This window comes from Chenopodium quinoa, unplaced genomic scaffold (assembly GCF_001683475.1).
Source record: "Chenopodium quinoa cultivar QQ74 unplaced genomic scaffold, ASM168347v1, whole genome shotgun sequence".
NCBI lineage: Eukaryota > Viridiplantae > Streptophyta > Magnoliopsida > Caryophyllales > Amaranthaceae > Chenopodium > Chenopodium quinoa.
This window is the reverse complement of record NW_018743369.1, coordinates 378753-402786: the sequence shown is the minus strand read 5'-3', so window position 1 is coordinate 402786 and position 24034 is coordinate 378753. Positions and strand designations below refer to the sequence as shown.

The following is a 24034-nucleotide window of genomic DNA, read 5'->3' as shown; positions in this document are numbered from 1 at the left end:
TTTACCAAAAATCTTTTCTTTCTAAATTCAAATCATTTAAAAAAAAAATTCTGAAAATAAAACGCGTAATTGGAACACGCTTTCTACACACGTGTAATGTACATTACTACTAATTATTACAGTTAAGAATTTAATGAACTTACCTCTAGTAATTAACAACGGTGACACTTCCGCTATGTTTAGCACACCAAGATTGTGCTAAATGCTCTTTTTTCTCTATTTACATTTTTTTTACTTTGCCATATCTTGGAACTTCAGAAGCAATCAATTCAGCTTGATCATCCCAAGTTCCAATCTCAATTTTTCAAATCATTCTCTCTACTCAAAGGCTTAGTTAGAATATCTGCAATTTGATTTTCAGTATGACAAAATTCTAACTTAATATTTCCTTGCTCCACATTATCTTTTAGAAAGTGATGCCTAATGTGGATATGTTTTACCGTTGAGTATTGAACAGGATCCTTAGAAATACAAATAGCACTGGTATTATCACAGTAAATAGGCACACATTAAAAAATAATACCAAAATCTCTAACCTGTTGCTTTATCCAAAGTACTTGTGAACATCATGTTGCAGCTGCCACGTATCAGCCTCAGCTGTAGACATTGCAACTGTGTTTTGCTTCTTGGAACCCCAAGAAACTAAACAAGGTCCTCAAAACTGTACCATACCTGAATTCTTTTTCTATTGACTAAATCACCTGCATAGTTAGCATCAGTAACACCATTTGAATCAAAGAAGTCACTTCTAGGATAGAAGAGACTCAGATCATCAGTTCCTTTTAGGTATCTAAGGATTCTCTTTACTGCTTTCAAGTGAGACTCCTTTGGGTTTGCTTGGAACCTGGCACACAAACCTACACTAAAAGATATGTTAGGTCTACTAGCTGTTAGATAAAGTAAAGAACCTATCATACCTCTATACATAGATTGATCAACACAAGTTCCTGTTGGAACTTCATCCAATCTGGTCGCTATACCCATTGGAGTGTTATTAGTCTTAACATTATCTAGCTTGTATTTCTTGATCAGTTCCTTGATATATTTTTGTTGATGGATCATTCCTTCTTCAGTTTGCTTGATTTGCAATCCGAGGAAGAAGTTTAATTCTCCCATCATGCTCATTTCAAATTCTCCACTCATAAGGTCAGCAAAATACTTGCACAAAGATTCATTAGTTGCTCCAAATAAAATATCATTAACATAAATTTATACAACTAAGACATCAGTTCCATTTGATTTAAAAAAAAAAGTTTTATCTATTTTACCACGTTTAAAACCATTTTGCAGTAGGAACTTAGAAAATCTTTCATACCATACTATAGGAGCTTGCTTCAGCCCATAAAGAGCTTTGTCAAGCTTATAGACATGGTTTGGGAACTCTGGATTTTCAAATCCAGGAGGTTGTTCAACATAGACTTCTTCATTTAAGAATCGATTTAGGACTGCACATTTAATATCCATCTAGAACAACGTGAATCACATATAAGCAGCAAAAGCAATAAGTAAACGAATAACCTCTAACCTGGCCACTGGAGAAAATGTTTCTTCATAGTCTATTCCTTCTTGTTAATTGAAACCTTGAACAAGAAGTCTTGCTTTGTTCCTGATAATAATTCCATGCTCATCTAGCTTGTTCCTAAACACCCACTTTAGACCTATAGTCTTCTTATCCTTGGGTCTAGGTTCCAGATGCCACACCTTATTTCTTTCAACCTCATTTAATTAAGCTTGCATAGCATTAATCCAGTCTACATCAGTTAAAGCTTCAACATAGTTCTTAGGTTCCATAGAGGAAAGGAATACATAGAATGCACAGAAGTTTCTAAGCTGAGATTTAGTTTGAGTTCCTTTTGTAATATCACTCATGATTGTATCCACTGGTTGTGGTTTATGATATTTCCATCGCTTTGGTGTAAAGTACTTGACTGGATACAACCGTTCCTGATTGTTGTTGATTGGTTCTTCTGTAGGAACTTGATCTTGAATCTCAATTAGAACTTCAACATGATGTTCCTCAGCCTGATCTTGATTTTGTTCTTGAGGTAGAGTTCCTTGTGCATTCTCCATTTCAGATTCTGCATTTTCTTCTGGATTCGTTTCTTCTACATTTTCAACTTGCTGCTTCTGCAATGATGACGATTCCTCATCTGGATCTGGCTTGCGCACAAGTCCAATTTCAAAATCATCATTACAATCCTGTACATCATTTAACTGTTCAGTTTCATCAAATATAATATGTACAGATTCCTCAACACACATTGTTCTCTTATTATAAATCTATAGGCTTTACTATTTGAGGCATATCCTAAGAATAATGCCTCATCACTACGTTCATCAAACTTTTCCAAGTTCCTTTTACCATTGTTATGAACAAAGCATTTGCATCCAAAAGATCTAAAATAAGAAATATTAGGGTTTCTCCATTTGATTAGCTCATAAGGAATTTTGTTGGTGATGACTCTAACAGATACTCTGTTAAGAATATAGCAAGCTGTGTTCACCGCTTCTGCCCAGAAGTTCCTAGTCAGTCCACTTGAGATCAGCATTGTTCTAGCCATATCTTCAAGGCTTCTATTCTTGTGTTCCACAACTCCATTCTGTTATGGAGTCCTTGGTGCAGAGAAGTTGTGGTCTATTCCATGCTCAGTGCAAAATTCATCAAACTTTGAGTTTTCAAATTCTGTTCCATGATCTGATCTGAGGTGAATCAATGGATTACCTGTTCTTCTCTGATCTTTCTTTACAAAAGCTACAAATTCATCAAATGTCTCATCTTTGCTAACAAGAAAGAAAACCCAAGTAAACCTTGAAAAGTCATCAACAATAACCATTACATATTTCTTACCACTTCTACTTTGGATTCTCATAGGACCACATAGATCCATATGAATAAGTTCCAAAGGTCTTTTGGTACTTACCATTTTCTTGGACTTGAAAGAAATTCGAGTCTTCTTTTCTCTAACATAAGCATCATACACTTTGTCATACAAGAACTTAATGCAAGGAAGTCCTTCCACTAGTTCCTTATATCTAAGTTAATAAAGTAAAGTAAAGCTTGCATGGCCAAATCTCTTGTGCCATAATAGAGGATCATCCTCAATAACACTGAGACATGTTAAAATGCTGTTAGGAACCTCGTTAAGATCAACAACATATGTGTTCCCTTTACGAGTTCCTTTTAAAATAATGTTCCCAGTGTCATTGTGAATAATTCTGCATTTATTAGAAATAAAGATTATAGAGTTACCTTTGTCACAAAATGGTGAAATACTTAACAAGTTGTGTTTGAGACCCTCGACTAAAAATACATTATCATTAGCATGGGAACTTGACCTTCCTACCTTGCCAAAGGCAACTATATCTCCTTTCATGTTGTCGCAAAAGGTCACAGTTCCCCCATAGTAGGCATCCAGTGAGAGAAATCTAGATTTGTCTCCAGTCATGTGCTTAGAACAACCACTGTTGAGGTACCAAGTGTTGTTCCCCCTCACTGGAACCTGCAAGAGAAATCATACGTTATTGTCAGGAACCCAGGTTTTCTTGGGTTCCTATGTAACAGCAGCAGGTTCATTCTTCTTGATCTAGATCTGTTCTACATGTTTTTCATTTTTCTGTGTACTCTTTTCTTTCTTAGGACACTTAACCTATTTATGTCCTGTATTGCCATAGAAATAATAAACAATACTACTAGGCAGGTTAACTTACTTCTTTTCCTTTTGTAACTTCTTTTTGAAACCCAAACCTTTAGTTCTTTTGGTTTGAGCTTTAGTGATCCAACTCTATACGTTGTTTGCCTTTCCTATTTTTCTCAAGTTCCCCCTCAAGTCGTGCCTTATCCGTTCTTAGATCTTCTAAATCAGATTTTAGTTTTTCAATTTCGGATATTGAGCAAGTGGAGGAACTTCCGAATTAGGAGCATCAAGACAGAGTTTCATCAAGGACAGTTCAACATTTAACATTATATTATCATGTTTTAACATGTCTAAAGTTTCTTTCAAATAATTATTGTCATCAAACAGACTAAAGAACCTGTATTGAATATCAAATTTCATATTATCAACCCACTTATTGTTTTCTTTAAAAATTACCAAAGCTTTATCACTTTGTTGTTTTGCTCTATGTAATTCTTTCAAGTCTTCTTGTATTTCCAAAACAGGATATATCAAGTTTTCTTTAGAAAAATGTCTTAGGTCTTTTTGAGAAAAACATACCTTAGATTGTAGCTCCTTCAGTTTTTATTTTTCATCTGTTTTTTCATTAAACACAGATGGGCAGTTTCCTCTAATGGTTGGTCCTCTTCTTCCTCTGAATCTAAATCTCCTCAGGCAGCTAGCATAGCTTTCTTCACATTGTCTTTGGTGAAGTAAGGTTTATAGACTCTTGACTCCGTGGATTTCTCTTTGCCTTTTGTCTTTCCTTTATCACTATCTGATACTGGACAGTCCTTAATGAAATGATCTTTAGACCCACACTTGAAACAAGTTGTGTTCCTGGAACTTGTGTACTTCTTGTTCCTATCGAACTTCTTGTTGTTCATCATCCTTTTAAATCTTCTTACTAGCATTGCCATCTCTTCCTCATCAACTTCTGATTTCTATGAGTCTTGAGCCTTAAGAGCAAGACTCTTGTTCTTGGAACTCTCAGTGTTGGAACTCAGGTGAAGTTCATGAGTCATCAATGATCCAGCTAGTTGTTCCATGTTGAACTTAGTGAAGTCTTTAGCTTCCTGCATTGCAGTAACCTTGGATCTCCAGCGTTCATTTTGCGGTAGGCTCCTTAAGATCTTCTTTGCCTGTTCATCAATATGAATGTGTCTGCCAAGGGAATTCAATTCATTAATAATATCATTGAACCTAGTAAACATTTCCTCGATAGATTTCTTAGACAGCATTTCAAACCTTTCATATCTAGACATCAATAAATAAATCTTAGAACGTTTTACCTTAATTATACCTTCAAGAGTTACCTCTAGTAGATCCCAAATCTGTTTAGCAGACTTGCATCCCATGATACAATTATGTTCATGAGGTCCAAGACCAATGTAAATACTTTATGGCTAAAGCATTTAATTCAAGTTTTTGATAATCTTCTTAATCATAATCAGATATAAGTTTAGGAGCTACCTCATTCTTTTCATCGGTTGAAGTTATTTCAAAATCACCAGATGCAATAACACGCTAAACCTGGTAATTTTCTGCCTTGATGAAGATCTCCATCCTGTTCTTCTAGTAGGTGTAAAACTTATTATTGAACATAGGTGGACGTTGGGTGGAATACCCTTCTTCAAGTTTCTCCTTGTAATTCATCTATCCAGGAACTTACTCAGCAAAGTTATCTGCTTACACGTGAGAACCTTGCTCTGATACCAATTGTTAGTTGAGACGATTAATACAAGAGGGGGGGGAGGGTGAATTGTATCGAGTTCCTAATAGCTACTTTTGCGGAATAATAAAACAATGCATATAGGAACTTTTACGAGGAAACCTTCCAGGGCCCAACTGGAAGTAAAACCTCGACCCTACCTTAGGGATTTCAAACACAAACCACTTCACTATAATAGGGCAAACACCAAGTTACAACCTATTAACACAAAACTTTAAACACAAGTTCCACACTTGCTACTCGATAGGACTCTATCCTACCCAATCTAAGTACCAGACTTAGATTCACTCGTACTGCCTGTATGCGATGTAAAAATATAACAAATAAACCAATCAATACAAATGTATGACACCAAGTATATGATAGGCAAGCTATGCACGAAATCCAAAACTAATATGACAAGTTAGAAGCTCGGTAAACTTACTCAATTAATGCTCAGTGATTTCTCTACGCATAAACTCGCAAAAACCTTAAACCATTTCGATCTCTACTATTTATACAAGTATGACTTGTATAGCAAGTAGGTTTTCTAAAAGATAAATAAGTTAACTTAACTTATCTTTAAAACACGGTTTTATAAAAATCATATTTAAAGAAAATCTTTTCAGAAAAAATAAGATAGAAAGATATTGTTAAAAGAATCATATCTTTTAACAAACCGATTTTAAGAAATAAAATCTTCTAGAAAATCTTTTCTAAAATCTATCTTTTATATTTTCCTTATTAATTTATTTACCAAGCAAACTTGCCACGCTTCTAATAAATCTCGTGCATTAACCTACTTAACATATTAACAATAATCTAGAAGATAAAAACCTTATCTAAATTAAATTGCTGCGCCACCCTTCTGTACAGTTAGGTTACTTGGGCTTAGTTCTTGTTAGAGAACTCTTCTTCCTTTCTGTTTAACTTTTTGTATAAAGATCTCCTCATGTCTTCTTAGTTCCAGTTACTTCTTCCATCACCACGATCAACTTCACCTAAACTAATCAAACACTTGAACACCTTTATTAGATGAGTTTGCTTTAGTTTAAGTTCCTCATCATCAAAACCTTTAAGCTTCAACAAATTAATCTTGAGTTTTTGACAAAATAAGAGGGAGTTGGAAAAATGAACATAATTTCAATAAAGATTCCAACTTTAATACTTGTGAATCCTTGAAAAAATTATATCTTCCAATGTGAAGATAAATAATTTTCTATCACAAAGTTTCAAACTTTATGATTCCAATCAACTACAAAATGATTAAATCAACAAAGTTTAACAAAAATTCATGGAATTTAGTACCATAAAGTTTCAATCACTTAACATAATTAAAGATTTAATCTTTACAACTTGGAAGCCTCAAAGAACAAAAATTTCACACTTAATGCAATTAGTTTGCAATTATGTGAAAAATAAAATCAAGCTTTCAAACACAAATTACCACCATGTAATCATGCCTAAAGAGGTTTAAAATTGCATATAAAATATGTATTGAACCAATTACATAACCACCATAAATATGCAAATAATTTTCAAAGTTAGAAAGACTTAAATGTTTTTGTCAAAACGAAAAATCCCTTGAAAAGTGCATTTCTGGTCTTTTTTTGGCTAAAAACCGAGCCCTATTAGGGTAAAACCATTCCAGAATGCCTTTTCCACCCAAAATTCACAATTTTTAGGTCAAAATTTGGGTTCTGGGCAGAAGACAACATTAATAAGAGGTTAAAATAGATAAAACGAGCTACTAATCTAATTAGCAACTTAATACTAGAAAAATTAAGCCATAAAAACACCTTGAAAAATATTATGATTTTAAAATAAACGAGAGAGGCACCGATACCGCTATTGGGGTTTGGTAAGTCCAACTGACTGCGAAAACAACCCCGACCCAAAGAACCACTCGCAATTAATAAAACCATAAAGCATAACAAATAAACATAAAAGGATAAAATCAGAATTTATCTTTGAAGCGTGCTTCGCCCTCAAAGACGGGCGCTTACTTGAAAGCTTAGCCTCGCTAACACGAGAGCTTCCAACGAAAGTCCACCCGCAAAAAACACTAGCGACTTTTAGGTCCATTACCTCAAAGTTAGCGAGGTCCGACCAAAAACCCGAGTATTATGTGAGTTTAAGTGTTTTTGCTAATGCAATGCTCTATTGAACTCCTACTCAAGCAAAGAATTCTCAAGCCATGATTTGGCTATTTATAAGGAAGGATAGCTTGTGAATTCCACTCATCTTTCAATGTGGGACTTTTTCACAAAAAGATCCCACATGGAAAGATTAATGAATTCAATCCTTAGTTAAATAAACCAATGAACAAGTAACAAGTGTAACATGGTTAGGTGAGGACCACTTTCCCACTTGGTCCCCAAGGCATTTCACATGTAATGTGAACTAACCATGTGTAACCCAACCTTGAGCCCCAAGTTGGGTTGGGTTGGGCCATTTTATTTTGGCCCGTGTCCATGAACCATCGCCCCGGGTCCAAGGCCTTACCACATGTTTCGCCACAGTGGCGCGCTGCCTCCGTGGCATGCTGCCACTTGGTGGCTGCCACTAGGTGGCTACCAACGTGGCTGCCACGTGTGCTGCCACATGGCGGGCTCCTATTGGGCGCGCTTTCCTAGCCTTTCGCGTGGCTAGGATTTTACTTGTTACTTAAAGAATTTTTTCGTCTCGCCAAATCCTAAATTTTTGCTCGATATTTGAGATTCTCCGATGCTCGGTTTTGACGCTCCAAGCTCGAATTTCCGACAGCTAAATATTTAATACTCGGGCGACGAATTAATTTCTTCCGAATTAATTTGTCGAGTCAGTTTGTTTACAGCTAAGGGTGTGACCCGAAGGGGTCAGTCAAGATTAAGCTGTAATATTAATTATGCATTAATATTACTGATCGGAAGCAGCCTCCACCTAGGCATTCGGATCACTTGACCTTACTGAATATATTAGCTTTCTAATAATTCTGAACCCACTAATGGAATAGCACACTTGTTCGAAGGACACCATTTCTTTCAGGCGAGTCTACCAAGCAACACCACCAAATGGATCTTCGACCACACAAATTCAAACTCAAGGTCAAACACAAAATACAATACCACCACCACTTGAGATGGAAGATCCATTGGTCAAACAACTTTGCCAATCCATGGCAAATGTTAGCATTTGGGAACTCCTAAGTACTTCTAAAGAACATAGGAATTCTCTCATTAACGCTCTAACGACTTTGTCTGTAAGCACAAACACAACCCCTTAGGACCTCGTTAGCTTGCTTACTAGCGAGAAATCCGACAAGTCAATCGTTTTCACTAATGATGATTTGCCTTTAAAAGACACTACCCACAACAATGCGTTATATTTAACTGTGGGATGCAAGGGATACAATATCCCTCTAACTTTGGTAGACAATGGGTCGGGTGTAAACGTATGCCCATTAAGAACGGAAAAATACTTAGGCCTTAATCCAGAAAAAGATTTCCAATCAACAAAACAAAGCATAAGGGCCTATGACAATTAGAGAAGATCAGTGTGTGGAACTGTTAAGCTACCAATTACCACAGGCCCAATTCAAAAGATGGTTGAATTCCATGTTATGGACATAAAACATACATTCAACCTTTTACTTAGACATCCTTGGATACATGAGCTTGGTGCAATACCATCTTCACTTCATCAAATGATTAGGTTGAACTATCAAGGGCTTCCTATGACTATACATGCTTCTCCACTCAAAATAGCAATAAATGATCAATCACTCTTAGAAATAAACCATGATAATGATGAAGAGGACATGTGGGGATTTTTCGTGCAGCCAAACTTCACAATTGAAATGGAATAAGACTTGGATGAACCATTCAAGCTTGATCCATATTCCCCTCGGATAGTAAACAACATCTTGCTAAATAGTAGTTACTCTCCTAGGATGCCTTTGGGAATAGGAATGAAGAAATCTCTCTTACTCCCTATCCCAAAGAAAAGCTTATCCTTTGGATTGGGATATAAACCAACTAAAGAAGAATTGGAGTCTCACGATGCAAAAAACAAAGCACGTAGAGACAATAATAATAAAGGGATAATCACTTTACTCCCATCATATCATAAAACCCGTAACGGACAATTCATTAGGGAGGGAGAAGATTACCCATGCTATGACTTTCCAGAACCCTTAGTTTTGGAAGGAATCAAGAAGCCTGGATTTGAAATATTTCGTGATTTCTACTTCTTGGATGACGATCTTAGTATCGTTAAATCAAAACACCCAACTCTAGGGTGCTATGATAGGCAAGCATTTAACTTACTATTTTGACTAGAGCAAAATCATGTCGCAACAATGACCAATCAAAACGCCATTCAAGATGAAGCTTTTGACCCAACCTCGTTGATCACCCCTTCAAACGAAACTTTTGAGCATGGATGGAGGAAGTCTTTCAAATGGATCAATAAGAAAGGCGATAAACTGGAAATCGTCACAGGCGAAGGGAAGATGTTTGAAGAATCGGACGATGAATCTATTATAGACTCTAGGGAAGCTGAAAATTTAGGCCTTGTGGACATTACTGAGTCTTTATTTTCTAGTTCTAAGGACGAAGATCCCAAAAAGGATTATTCTCTTGATGTACTCTCTTTTGATTTTAATAATATGAGCTCTATTTCCGAGTATATGCCTTCTCTTGAATCTTTCGAATGCTATAACAATCAATCTAATGAAGAAGATAAAATTAATAAATTGGTTGAATTAATGAATGAACGAGAACAAAAGAACCTTATTGTTGAAGAAACTAAAATAGTTAATATAGGAACTAACAAAAATAAGAGAGAAGTCAAAATTGGCTTAACTCTAAATCTAAAAGAGCGATCGACCCTCATATCGACGCTTAAAGAATTTGAAGACGTGTTTGCTTGGTCATACAAGGACATGCCTGGAATAGATAAGGAAATCGCGTAACATACCATTCACTTGAATCCTACTTCTAAACAAGTAAAACAAAAACTTCGACGAATGAAACCTGATGTCGCATTAAAAATAAAAGAAAAGTACAAAAAACAGTTGGGCGCCGGTTTTATTTGCGTATGTAATTACCCAGAATGGGTAGCGAACATCGTTCTAGTCCCTAAAAAGGATGGACGAGTTTGCATGTGTGTCGACTTTAGGGATCTCAATAAAGCTAGCCCTAAAGACGATTTTCCTCTACCACACATTGATATATTGGAAGATAACACGGCTAAACATGCAATGTTATCCTTTATGGATGGATACGCAGGTTACAACCAAATTTTAATGGAAAAAGAATATGAAGAAAAGACATGCTTTATTACCCCTTAAGGTACGTATTGCTACACAGTCATGCCATTTGGTTTAAAAAATGCAGGAGCTACGTACCAAAGAACGGCTACGACTCTCTTGCCTTATATGATGCATAAAGAAATAGAAGTGTATGTGGATGATATTAAAGTGAAGTCCAAAGATAGAATGGGACATATAAAAGCTTTACGCAAATTTTTCACTCGCATAAAAGAATATAAAATGCGATTGAATCCAAAAAAATGCGCCTTCGGAGTAACTTCTGGTAAGTTACTCAGATACGTAGTAAGCACACGTGGCATCGAAATCAATCCCTCTAAAATAAAGGCAATTTTTGACATGCCTCCCCCTCAAACAGAAAAAGTAATTAGGGGATTCCTTGGAAATTACAATACATTAGTCGATTTATCAACAAATTGACTATGACTTGTGAGTCAATATTTAAAAAATTGGAAAAAGAGGAGAAACATGAATGGGACGATGAATTCCATAAGGCCTTTGAGAAAATCAAAGATTATCTCAAAAGTCCACCAATTTTAGCACCACCAGTACCTAAACTACCTCTTAGGCTATACATCACAGTTACAGACACATCCATAGGGGCCATGTTAGCACAAGAGGTAGAAAAAGTTAAAGGTGCACTATATTATATAAGCAAAAAATTCATCCAATACAAATCAAAATATAGAACCTTGGAAAAGACAAGCCTAGCATTAGTGTGGGTAACCAAAAATTTACGACATTATATGTTACCACACACTACTCATGTGATTTCTCAACAAAATCCGATAAAGTATTTGTTTGAACAACCACCCATACAAGGAAGGATATCTAAGTGGTCAGTGATAAATCAATGAAAGGAAAAGGAATTTGAACTAAAATATATTCCTGAAAAATCAATGAAAGGAAAAGTAATTTCCGAATTTCTGGAACAACATCCAATTCAAACAAGTCGTGCAGAAACTACTCATCTTCCAGATGAAGAGATTCTCAGGACACAAGATGACAAATGGGTAATGTACTTCGACGGTGCGTCCAATCAAAAAGGATGTGGCGTAGGAGTGTTAATCATAAGTTCAAAAGGAGCACATACACCAATCTCTGTTAAATTAGACTTTGAGGTTACTAATAATGCCGCAGAGTGTGAAGCATGCATTATTGGATTAGAAGCATCATCTAGCATAGGTGTGCAAAATATAGAGGTATATGGAGACACCAGTTTGATTATAAATCATATATTAAAAAAATGGAAAATAAAGAACTCTACAATGATATTATACCAAGCACACCTAGAGCAACTTATCGAGCATTTTGAACATATTGATTTTAAATATCTCCCAAGGGATGACAATCAATTTGTCGATGCACTAACAAAATTAGCCTTAATGATCAACATTCCAGATCACTAAATATGATGTCATTATGCGTTGGTAGAAGAGAAGGAGACAATCCTTGGTATGATCATATCCTCCAATATATTACTCATGGTACATATCCCGAAAATACTTCATCGAAAGACCAACGAGCCTTACGAACACTTGTGGCCCAATATGGTTTAATAAATGGTCAATTATGCAAAAAAAGGACCTAATGGTCAAAGCTTACTATGTATAGGCCAACTGAAAGCCACACGCCTTATGGAAAATACTGACAAAGGTGTTTGTGGACCTCACATGAATGGTAAAATGCTTTCAAAAATAATTTCACGACAAGGGTATTATTGGTCCACTATGGAACATGATTGCATACAATATGTTAAAAAATGTCCATAGTGCCAAATGTTCGCTAATTTACAACACCTTCCACCATCCGAATTATACAGTCTCACTTCCCCTCGGCCTTTTTCGACTTGGGAAATTGACATAATTGGAAAAGTCTCTCAAATAGGATCAGGAGGGCACAAGTACATATTAGTTGCCATTGATTACTTTACTAAGTGGATTGAGGCTGCTTCTTACGTGAATATCACTTCTAAACATGTCGCAAAGTTTCTCGAACAAAACGTATTTTGTAGATATGGAGTTCCACATGAACTAATTAGTGATCAGGGATCTTAATTCAAAGCATCCACATGAGCTAATTAGTGATCAGGGATCTTAATTCAAAGCTGAAGTCGAGACCCTCTAACTCGTTACAAAGTAAAACATCATCACTCATCCCCATACAGACCTCAAATTAATGGAGCTGTAGAGTCAACAAACAAAAATATAATAGTCATCATTAAAAAAGGGCAGAAAATTACAAAGACTGGCCGAATAAACTACACTTCGCATTATGGGGTTATAAAACGTCTATACAGACATCAATAGGAGTAAATACATACTCCTTAGTTTTCGCAATGGACGCAGTTCAACCAGTCGAACTAGAAATACCATCCTTACACATCGTACTTGAAAGTAAGCTACCGGAAGCTGAATGGGTAAGAGCGAGGTATGAAGAGATTTTATTCCTTGATGACCGACGATTAAGAGCTTTGCATCGTATACAAGTCTACCAAAGGCGCATTACGCGTCATTTTAATAAAAGAGTAAAACCTAGAAATATAAAATAAGGTGACTTTGTACTAAAGGAGGTTAGGGGTCCAATAACCGATTCAAGAGGGAAATTCAAACCTAATTGGATAGGTCCCTACCGCGTAAGTGAAATCCTATCTAGAGGAGCCGTCAGATTAATGAATAATGGAGGAGATGAAATTCGCCTATTAATAAACATTGATCGCCTTAAGAAATATTACATATGAAATCCGGATAAAACTTTTTCACTCATACAACCATTTTTAATTAAGCATCCAATTGAAAGATTCTAAGTGTTACGCATTTTACCGAATAGCACGGTAAAATACATAACACTTGAGGAGTAATTTAGAAATAATAAACCGTTCTAAGTGTTCAAATTATTTTGAACATCACAAAAAAAATCTTCACACTTGGGCGCGTAACAATACGATTTTTTTAAAGAAATTTTTTTCGAGACATTCGTAGCACAAGTGTCGCGCGCAACTAGAATAGTTGCGCGCGGATGTCACAAGATACTGATTTTGTTGCGCGCGCCACCTGATGACGAACTGCGAACCCGAATTTTTGCGTTTGAATGAAGTTGCAATTTCTACTTACGGTAAAATAAGGGTGTTTCTTAAATACAACATATACTCGGAAAAAAAAAAAATTAAACTTCGATTTAATTCTTTAAAACAAGGTTTTAATTAATTTTTTCATTTAATGTCTATTTGAGAAATTAAAGAAAAAATAAAAAAATACATAATAATATATAAAAAAAAGAACTACGCAAAGACCTGATTTCTTAATGCAAATATGTAAGCAATCTTTATGATTTGATCATATCAAAATATAAAAATATAAAGCACATTTTATTTCATTCAAAATTCAAAAGAGAGACATTATTAAATTAGATAGTAAACGAAAAAAAAACATAGTAGTGATTACACTTTATTCAAAAAAACAAAACTAATGATGAAATTGTGTAACACTCTAAGGTTTTACTATGTCCTCGATTGTCACAGATGATGGAGGAGTAGTTTCCATCGCAACATTTTCAGAAACCTTGAAGCTTTCCCCTACACTCTTCTTCTTCACCCAAACATTGTTTTTCAATTTAGAGATTGAGGCCTTTGCAACCTGTTTTCCTTTCTCTTTGACTATTGGAGCTTTCTTGGGAGTATTTCGTGAAGGTTCTTTGATTTTCACACCTTGTTGCGCGGGTTTGGAGGGATATTTCCTTTTTGTTTCCTTCGAACGAGCCTTAGGGGATGAGAAGTCTAATTTTCTTCTCACTCCTTTGTTTTGGCCACTAGGAGGAGTAGTAGTGGTTAAATGCATCAAAGGCTTAAGTGGATTGCGAGCGGTGGCGGCTTGAAGTTGAGATCGATCCTTGTTTAATTCACCCTTATTCGCCGCATTCATGCAAGCCTTGTAAAAGGAAGATAATGTGATACTCGTGGGAGGATTTTATATTACCCACTTAAGAAGACATGACCAATATTCCATCCAACGAGCAATCCTTTCGGGTTTAAAGGTCACATCTTTAGGGGAATCACAATCTTGCAGAGGGATAAATTGCCTCATACCGTATTGTCTCATCACCCTACAAGGAAAAATATAAGTAGTACTAGATAGGCCAAAAAGCCTAATATAAGGGCAATTGAGACTATTCCCAATCATACTATTTATATTCCACCAAGGAATCACAAACCGTATGTTAGGAACCCTATGGTAGAAAAACGACGTCCATTCCTCTTCATTCTTATGCTTATAAAGGATTCAACGATTCGCAAACGCTCCATCTGCAAAATCTGAAAAAAAAAGAAAAAAAATTAGTTTACGATTTTTTACAAAAACAGGTGGCGCGCACAACTAAACCAGTTGCGTGCACCCTCCGCGCGCAACTCAGAAGATTGCACTGGTCATGCTAGCGCAACTTCTTGACTTGCGCAGATAAACTAAGGAGTGGACTTCCCGTGAAACCATTTTCGTTAGGATCACCCGCTCCTTTGGTTTTCATAATGGTGATGCCTTTTTCAACTCTAACTCAAGTGATTTTCCTAATACCCCAACTTGGGTACTTATAGGGAAAATAAGAGAGTAAAAAAGCTCTCCCATCAATGTGGGAGAATTTGATTTTTCCATTTTTTTTAAAGATAAAAAAATTAAAAATCAAACTAGTATTAAATCAACAAGTGGCAAGCTCATGTGAGAGGTTAGGTGAGGACCATTTGGAGGAGGGGCGGGGACCAAACTTGCTCACCACTCCCTCTCAAAAAACCCACCAACACACCCCTTCAAGCTCCTCTCAATTCGTGCCACATGGCACCCACACTTGGGCACCAAGGCACCCAAGGTGGGCTGCCTTGCTGCGGCTGCCCAGCAGGCCCAGCAACGCTAGCATGCGCGCAATGGCCTAGCCATGTTGCTGCTTATTGCGGCATGGCTGCTAGCCAATGCGCGCACAAGGCAGCCTCTTAACAGCGCTAGCACGCACTAGGATATACCTAGTACTGCAATGCTAGCAACCATGCCCCTAGCACTCGGTTTGCTCGGGGCATTCCGATGCTAGGGGTATTTTAGTCTTTGTTGATTTATTATTTTCATGTCTCTCTTGTATTATTTTCCGACTCAACTTTCGACGTTCGGTTTCGACGCTCTAAGCTCGAATTCCTGACGTCTAAATATTAATTACTCGGTTAACTTATTAATTAGTTCATAATTAATTAGTCGCTTCAGTTCGTTAGTTGCTTGGGTATGACCCGAAGGGTTCAATCAAGATTAAGCTGTAATAATAATTATGCATTAATATTACTGATCGAAAGCGGCCTCCACCCAGGCATTCCGATCACTTGACCTTACTGAATATATTAACTTTCTAATAATTCTGAACCCACTTACGGAATAGTACACTTGTTTGAAGGACATCATTCCTTTCATTGGCATCCGACAAGGTAGGCGAATAAGTCACAGGCAGAGTATTTATAGGGAAATCTAGGCCTCGAACTCACCAGGAAGGGGTACAATTTCATCTCCTCTAAAACAAGAAAAGATGGTGGTTAGAGTCCCAATGGTTGACTGCGGCATGAAGAAAATCAAAGTTAACCACTAGTTGCATACAATTCAATAAAGGGTCTAAGTGGTAAATTTTAGAGAAAGAATAAGATTTTAGAGAGATTAATTCTTTTTAATTTCTTATATTACTAAGCGAATGAATGCGAGATGATCAAAAGCCTAATTCTTTTTAATTTCTTATTTCTTATGTAATGCGCAACAGAATTACATGCGCGCGACATCCGCGCGCAACTCACGCAGTTGCGCGCGACTTCCCTGACGCAGCATGTAAGTTGGGTTAAACTCCGTATTTGGCTCATGTAATGACAGAATCTTCACGAGATCTTAAGACGAATCATACGCTTGCCTTCTAACATTTTGTGTCCCTTTTCTTGCCTACATTCTTATTTTCTTTTTATTTTCTTTTTTCCTTAGTTTTTTCCTACTCTCTTTTTTCTTTTTATTTTCCTACTTCTTTATTTTCTTATTTTCTTTTTCTTTTTTTTTTCTTCTTTTTTTCCCTTCTTCTTTTTCGAGTTTGTTTATTTTTTCGAGGGGGGTAAGTTGAGAACCCTTTCCCTCCCTCGAAAATTTTTCGCATTAATGTACATATGGAAACAAAATAATAATAATGACATATATACAAAAAAATACAAAAAAATATATATACATAAGTTTCCTAAAAAAATATACAATAAATGTGTACAAGAGGAATCAGGGTGCTCAGCGACTACTAGACGGTTGCTACACATCCTACAAAATCCAAAACGAAGATTAATACATGAAATGTAAGAACTTCGTTGCAAATAAAAAAAAAGAAAAAAAACTTACCGCGACTATCCAATGATCACGACATAATAAAGTCACGAGGGCTCTCCCATAAGCAGCTCGAAAAGCGCGTAATGTCCTCATCATGCCGTTCACGATCTTCCGCGGAACCTGTTCCAAGAATACAAAGACAGTTTGTAAATAAATGTATATGAAATGAAAAAGAAATTAATAGAAATATTTAAGTATATATACATAAACGGCATACCGACTCAATCGTCTCAGGTACGAACAGTATCCCCTCGTCATCCTCGGATGCTGAGAGGGTCTCACGAATTACCAATCCGACAACATCGGTATACGTGATCTCCGTGATAGGAGGCACCCAACCACCTAGCTTGACCCGCTAAAAATACATGTGACAAAAAATGATAAAAGGGTCAAAGTTCCAAAAAATAAATAGAAACACGAAAAAAAAGAGTTAGAGTACTAACCGGAACAAAAGCCGGAAAAGGAGTCAACCTGGATGCTATAAAAGCCGGATAAGAAGCATCCGGCATCACCACGCCAGCTGCTACGTTGGATAACTAAGGATCGCCTTAGCTCAATCCTCGATAGACAGCAGGTCTGGACGCAGCATCCGGATCGGGGGATCCCCAGGAACTAAAGGCTCCTCGGTCGAAAGCTGCTAGAGACCACGCTCGCCTAAAATCCAAGCGTCGGTCCACTGGAACACCGAGAGTCCCGTATAGAGGGCCTGGAAACGACAACGAACCATGCCAGACCGGATACCCTCAGAGACTCCGACGATCAAACTCCAAGGACGGAGATCGATCTATAAAACACAACCACATGAAAAATCGTTAGAAAATGAGTAAAACAAAAAAAAAACCGAAAAGAGAACATGTAGTTGGAATACTCACCAACGCACGAGTCGCCGAAAGAATTCTTTGGCAAAAGTCGCTGGTAGAAGTAACTCGTGTCCTCTTAATCTCGACCAATCAATGGCCGATAGAGAAACTAGTAGCCCCAAGCACCCTGGGGGCTAAGAAATGTAGGTACCAGTATCCCCAAGCCTTAAATCGAGAAAAGATAAGCCTAAAGGAAAAAACGAAAGTAATAACCGAAAAAATCTTAATACACGTACCTTAAGGATACGATCATGCCACGTTAGCGAGATCCGAGGCATACGACACCTCTGCCCAATTCAGGTCACCGACTTGCCCCAAATCGCTGAGGCAAATAAGTTACCCAATGGCAAAACGCTCTCCTCGATCACTCAAGATGGTGACGGAAAGAACGTGGGCAATGTATATCCGAGCCAACTGCTCAGGTGTACACTGCCGGTAAAGCTCGTCAACCGATAACTCGTCAGCAAGAACCGAGTACGGACAAGATTGCTAGTACACGTGAAGGGCCAACGCAAGACGGTCCCCCACAAGGTCGCGCAATCTCTCGTCTGACCTCTTTACGAGCTCTATAACTACAGGTTCGCCTCTGAAAGGAAAACCCGTAATCATAGAGAAATCGCAAGGGGTAACCGTCATATCTCCCCATGGAAAGTGGAAAGTGTTGGTGGAATCCCACCGAAACTCCAGCAATCCATGGAGGAAAGCTGACGACGCTGATTGGCTCGATAAATCCCGAAGAGCCGCCAGCTGGGAGTCAATCCTAGAAAGTGCAATCATCTCCTTTGCCACCTCGGGCAAACTCTCAAAATGGGCTCGCAGGTAACCAGAGCCGTACAAACGCATGCCAGGCTCACTCTAAATAAAAAAAAAACGGTTATGGTTTAAAAAGGAGAAGAAATAAAAGAAAAGAGAAAGAAGTGAAAGAGCGGGAAACTCACGATGTCGCGCCACACTTGGATCGAAACGTGGTAGTCTGGGTCCCACTTAAGGACTCTAGGGCCCTAGTTGGGAGGAGCCTCCCAAACCACCTCCTCTTGGCGACGACGATCGGCCGCGACGCGCTGCTCCCGAACCTCATCTCAAGGACGAGTCACCCTCTTGCGAGGGCGAACTACCTTTTCCGGACCAACGAGAACCTCCTCGGCATCGAAAAACGGGCGAGTCCATGCTATGACGGATAAAATTTCTTTAATTAGTTTATTTTATTTCCCAAACTAGACTAATATACGTATTCTAGACCCATTTCGGCAGCATAACGACTACCGATAGGGCAAGACACAAAAATTGAACGCCACCTATACTTGGGGGCTACGATACCTGCAGTTAAACTCCGTAAATGGGGGCTTTTAACACCCAAAAAAGCCATCTTATACCAGTTTCAACTAAGCATTCAAGGGATTATATTCAAAAATCTCAAAGAATCAACTAATTCTAGACGAATAACAATAATATAAAGAGAATTTTGCAAAAAACCACCTTTTAAAAACCACTTTTTGCAAAAAACCACCTTTTAAAAAAAAATGTGGTGAAGTACCACCTTTTAAAATTTTTTTGTTGCAAAACAACACCTATTGCCGGAATCTGACCGTTGACCCAAATTTTCCGGCGTTGACTGTCACGTGCTTCGCACGTGACTTTTAATTCCAATTTTTTTTTTTTTTCCTCTTTTTTTTTGCAAATTGACAGGTAAAAAAAATCGACAGGTAAAAAAAAAAAAAAAAAAAAATTGGAATTAAAAGTCACGTGCGAAGCACGTGACGGTCAACGCCGGAAAATTTGGGTCAACGGTCAGATTCCGGCAATAGGTGGTGTTTTGCAACAAAAAAATTTTAAAAGGTGGTACTTCACCACATTTTTTTTAAAAGGTGGTTTTTTGCAAAAAGTGGTTTTTAAAAGGTGGTTTTTTGCAAAATTCTCTAATATAAACATAATTATCGTCTACCAAACAATTTTGAAGTTCGAATATGGTAGAATGAGCTAAGATTATGTTTCACGCCATTTTTCAACAATTTAAAATTCACAAAAAAAAAATGAATTATGAAAGTTATATTAATTCCATTACTATAATATACTTCATAATCACTATAATATAACTAAAATGTGCAAGAAAAGCAACAAAATCAAGGAAAAATTTGAAAAAAGAAGCAAGAACGAACTTGAACAAAGAAATGCTCATACAAGGTTCAATGCTTAACCATTTTCATAAAATTTGTTGCAAAACACTCCTTAATCATAGCATAATAACATAGAGAAAAAATTTCAAGAAAAATAAGCCGAATCGAAAACCCTCAAATTCGAAATATGGGGTTTAACGATTTGAAAATCGTTTGAATTCAGCCGAAAAAGAGCAAATTTAAGCAAAAAACTTACATTGAATTACGGAAAATATGAATTGAGGACGAAATTAGCTTCCTTTAGCTTCGAAAATTGCAAAAACCCGACCTTTTTAGAGATAGAAAGAGTCGAAAATGGCGAAGGAAGGAGAAAAGGGTGAAGTGAAAATCGCGTCTGCGATTTTTCACTTTACTAACATAAATGTCGCGCGCAACTTTAGATGTTGCGCGTGACATTCCAGCGCAACTCAGAAAGATGCGCGCGCCTGGCTAGCGCGACCTTCTAAGTTACGCGCGGATATTTGTCACTAAAAGACCGGGATTTTGATTTTGATCCATTTGATCATTTTTTGAACGATTTTTGCTCGTTATTAGACATAATAGCGCACAAATTATCCAAATTTTTTTTAATTGCTTTGCGTATTTTATTTTGTTTTCTTTTTTGTTAGTTTTTTGCATCATATAGCATGCATACTGTGCTTTGTGCCTTCCCTAAGCATACATTTTTAACGTTTTTCGTATGAGTGCCTTAAGACGTTCCGTGGTGGTGCTTTACGTAAAAGCACCCATAGACAGATTTGTCATTTTACTGTACTAACGTTACAAATGTCCCAGTTTTCTTCTTTTTCATGTCCGAAGCAAAAAAGAAGGTGTTTTCATGCAGCGTAAAAATACAAATGGCGTATCGTACGGCGCAAAATTGTACGGCGTAGGTGTTGCGTAAAATTTCACTCAGCTCAAGCTTTGCGAGATCTACCTCTTAGGACTAAAAGGTAGAGAATTATTGTAGGCGTTAGCTCAACGAGTCGACAGACGCGTCGATCCTTCAAGAACAGGCACTTCTTGAATGGATACGGTAGTTAGTGCGCTTACTAACTTATCGGGCAGTTAGGGTGTCGAATCCACCCCCTGTATAAAGAAGCGACGAGACGATGTCGCACCCATGTAGTCACGTGCTCCCAGTCTTGAGACACGTGTACTTATCTTGTGGACAAAACTAATGAGAGAGTTGCTAACTTTCTTCCCTCTCACTAAATTTTGATATATGCCTCCAGCCTTGAGACATGCATTTTTATCTTGTGGACTTCCGGCTCGAATACCGGACCCGGCTCAAATACCGGATCATTTTGGCTCGAATACTGAAAACCCCTTTTTCGTCTTTTACTTTGCTAAAGTCAGGCTAAAGTTTTAATGACATATCGAGGGACTTTAGACCAACGATGACACGATTGAGAGAAAATCCTCCCCTTTTATCCTTTTAAAACCGATCTCTTCTCATGACCTGACATCACCCAGAATACTTTTACTTGTAAGAGTGTTCTACAATTGCAAAGGATCAATCTAGATTCTTTAGCACGTTAAGACTAGAAACGACTTTTTCTAGCCTTAATAGCTACTTGTTTCAAACACATGACGAACCAAGGATTGTTTCGACATCCTTAAACATTACTGAAAGATTCTCTACCCTTAGAGAACTTCGCAGAATGAGTCTCGGATTTATTTCCTTGATTACTTTAATCATCGTCTATTCTAGACTCGATCAAAGTGGGGGATAACTGTAGACATCTACTTTTGGCCTCCTTTCCCGACAGGAAGTGCAATGACGATAAATTAAACCATCTTCGTGTTTGATCGCAGTGAAGAATCCTTATGGATAACTGGTTAAGCCACAAAACACAAAAGACTAGACAAAATTGAAGAAAAAGCCAAAACAAAGGTCCAATTAACTAAACCCGATCATAATTAGGCTTAAGCCCGTGCTTAAACCCTAATAATGACGGGTTTAGGAGCGCCTAGGTTAAAACTTAGTGCTGTTGTAGAAAAAGCTGCGCGCATCTCACAAAGTCGCGCTAGGCTGCCGCACGTAACTAATTCGGTTGCGCGCGACACCCAGCACAACTTTCAGAGTTGTGCTGCGGGATATTTGTAATTATTCGGAAATTATAAAAAAATATAAAATCGAATCTTACCATAAAGCCGCACACAAGACCATTAGTTGCGCTACACATAGCAACACAACTCTATAACTTGCGCTGGGATGCTGCGCGCAACTTCATCTGTTGCGAGCGACACCTACTCCGACGGAATGCTCGAAACCCTAAACCTAATCATTCCCTATAAATATGAGCTTAAACCGAGGCTTCAACGGACATAAATTAACCTAAAACTCTGGCGAAATAACTTGTGAACTTGTGCAACCTAGCCCTCTTGTACTAAACACTCACCCTTTCGATACTTTGTTACTACAGTGGAGGTTCCCCAACAATAAGGAGTCCATAAGTGTTCTAAACATAGATATAGCAAAGAAAAGTGGTAAATTCCCCAACACTTAGTTGAAACACCTTCTTTTTCTTGTTTAAAACGACTTTAATTAATTAATTAATTAGTGTTGTTTGATGACTTTTAAAATAATTAATTAATCAATTCTACGTAGTATCTTGAATTAAATAAAGATTAGAATTGAATTAAATAATTGTTGGTTGATCACTTAAGCCAAGGCGAATCTTGTTTATTATTGTTTTTTCATAAATATTATTAAATAAGAATAACGAATTTTACGATTCCCCTCTTAAAGGAACGTTATCTTAGTACCCTCGCTCCCGAACTCATTTCTGGTTTATAGACCAATTTGGGCATGGGTAAACTTATGATTTTTGCTAATTATTCCATGAACTCCACATGGAAGAAAGGCATGAACGAGGTTTATGAGTATTTCCTAAAACTCATTGACAACTCCTATTTGTTTCTTACAAAAAAGCGTGGTGATAGAATCAATTTTAATTCAAGGTCTTCTAAACATTCAGGAATTCAAATCCTACTACACCCTAACAAGTGTAAAGTCCTAGGATTTTAAGTGGCCAAGGGATTGCCTCGTTGTTTGATGCCTTGAATTTGAATTTAATGGCATACTCAAATACATTTCCTTTTGAGGATGTCATTATGATCCCTGTTCCGCTCTCTATTTGGGCTGACGACCCATCTACCTCCACCTTCCAGATACCGACATCATCCTCCTTCTCCTCGTACGAGGCCTCCACAATGAAGTCTTCTAAGGCTTGGTCTTTGATGGCTTCCCTAGGTTTGACCTCAAATTCATTCTCGAAGAGCTCAATAGCCCATTTCAGGAGTCTGCCTGACGCGTTCATTTTCTGTAACGCTTTCTCCAACGGGTGATTTGTGAGGATTTGAATTATGAAAGGAATGGTGTCCTTCAAACAAGTGTATTATTCTGATAGCGGGTTTAGAATTATTAGAAAGCTAATATATTCAGTAAGGTCAAGTGATCGGAATGCCTGGGTGGAGGCCGCTTCCGATCAGTAATATTAATGTATAATTAATATTACAACTTAATCTTGACTGATCCCTTTGGGTCACTGCCAAGCAAATATGCCCGAGTGTTAAATATTTAGACGTCGGAAATTCGAGCTTAGAGCGTCGAAACCGAGCGTCGGAAGTCGAGTAAAAAATAGTAAAAGACGAGACGACAAATTAGTAATAAATAAATAATAACTAAAATACCCCTAGCATCGGAATCCCGAGTGCTAGGGGATTAGACAAGCTAGCATCCTGCACTATGTGCGAGACTTGTTAACGAGCCACAGCTAGCTGCCCGCAAGCATTGCGTGGCTTGCAGGCGCGCGCTAGTGCTAGGAGCCCGTACATGAGCAAGGCTTGCTAGTAACGCCCATCGGCAGCATCAACCCGCACATATGTGCGTGGGCGTGCTTGGCCGAGAAGGCTGCAGCTAGCAGCCCACGTGTGCGGGGATAGACTGGGCCGAGTGCTAGGGCAGGT

The 24034-nt window shown here is 37.6% G+C and overlaps 1 protein-coding gene across 1 annotated transcript; it reads right to left on the bottom strand.

The window, feature by feature from the left end:
• Positions 1-642: 642 nt before the first annotated feature.
• On the bottom strand, positions 643-1125 carry LOC110738071 (uncharacterized mitochondrial protein AtMg00810-like). The gene has a single exon (XM_021918440.1). It carries the CDS (start codon positions 1123-1125, stop codon positions 643-645), a length of 483 nt encoding a protein of 160 aa, XP_021774132.1.
• Positions 1126-24034: the final 22909 nt, after the last annotated feature.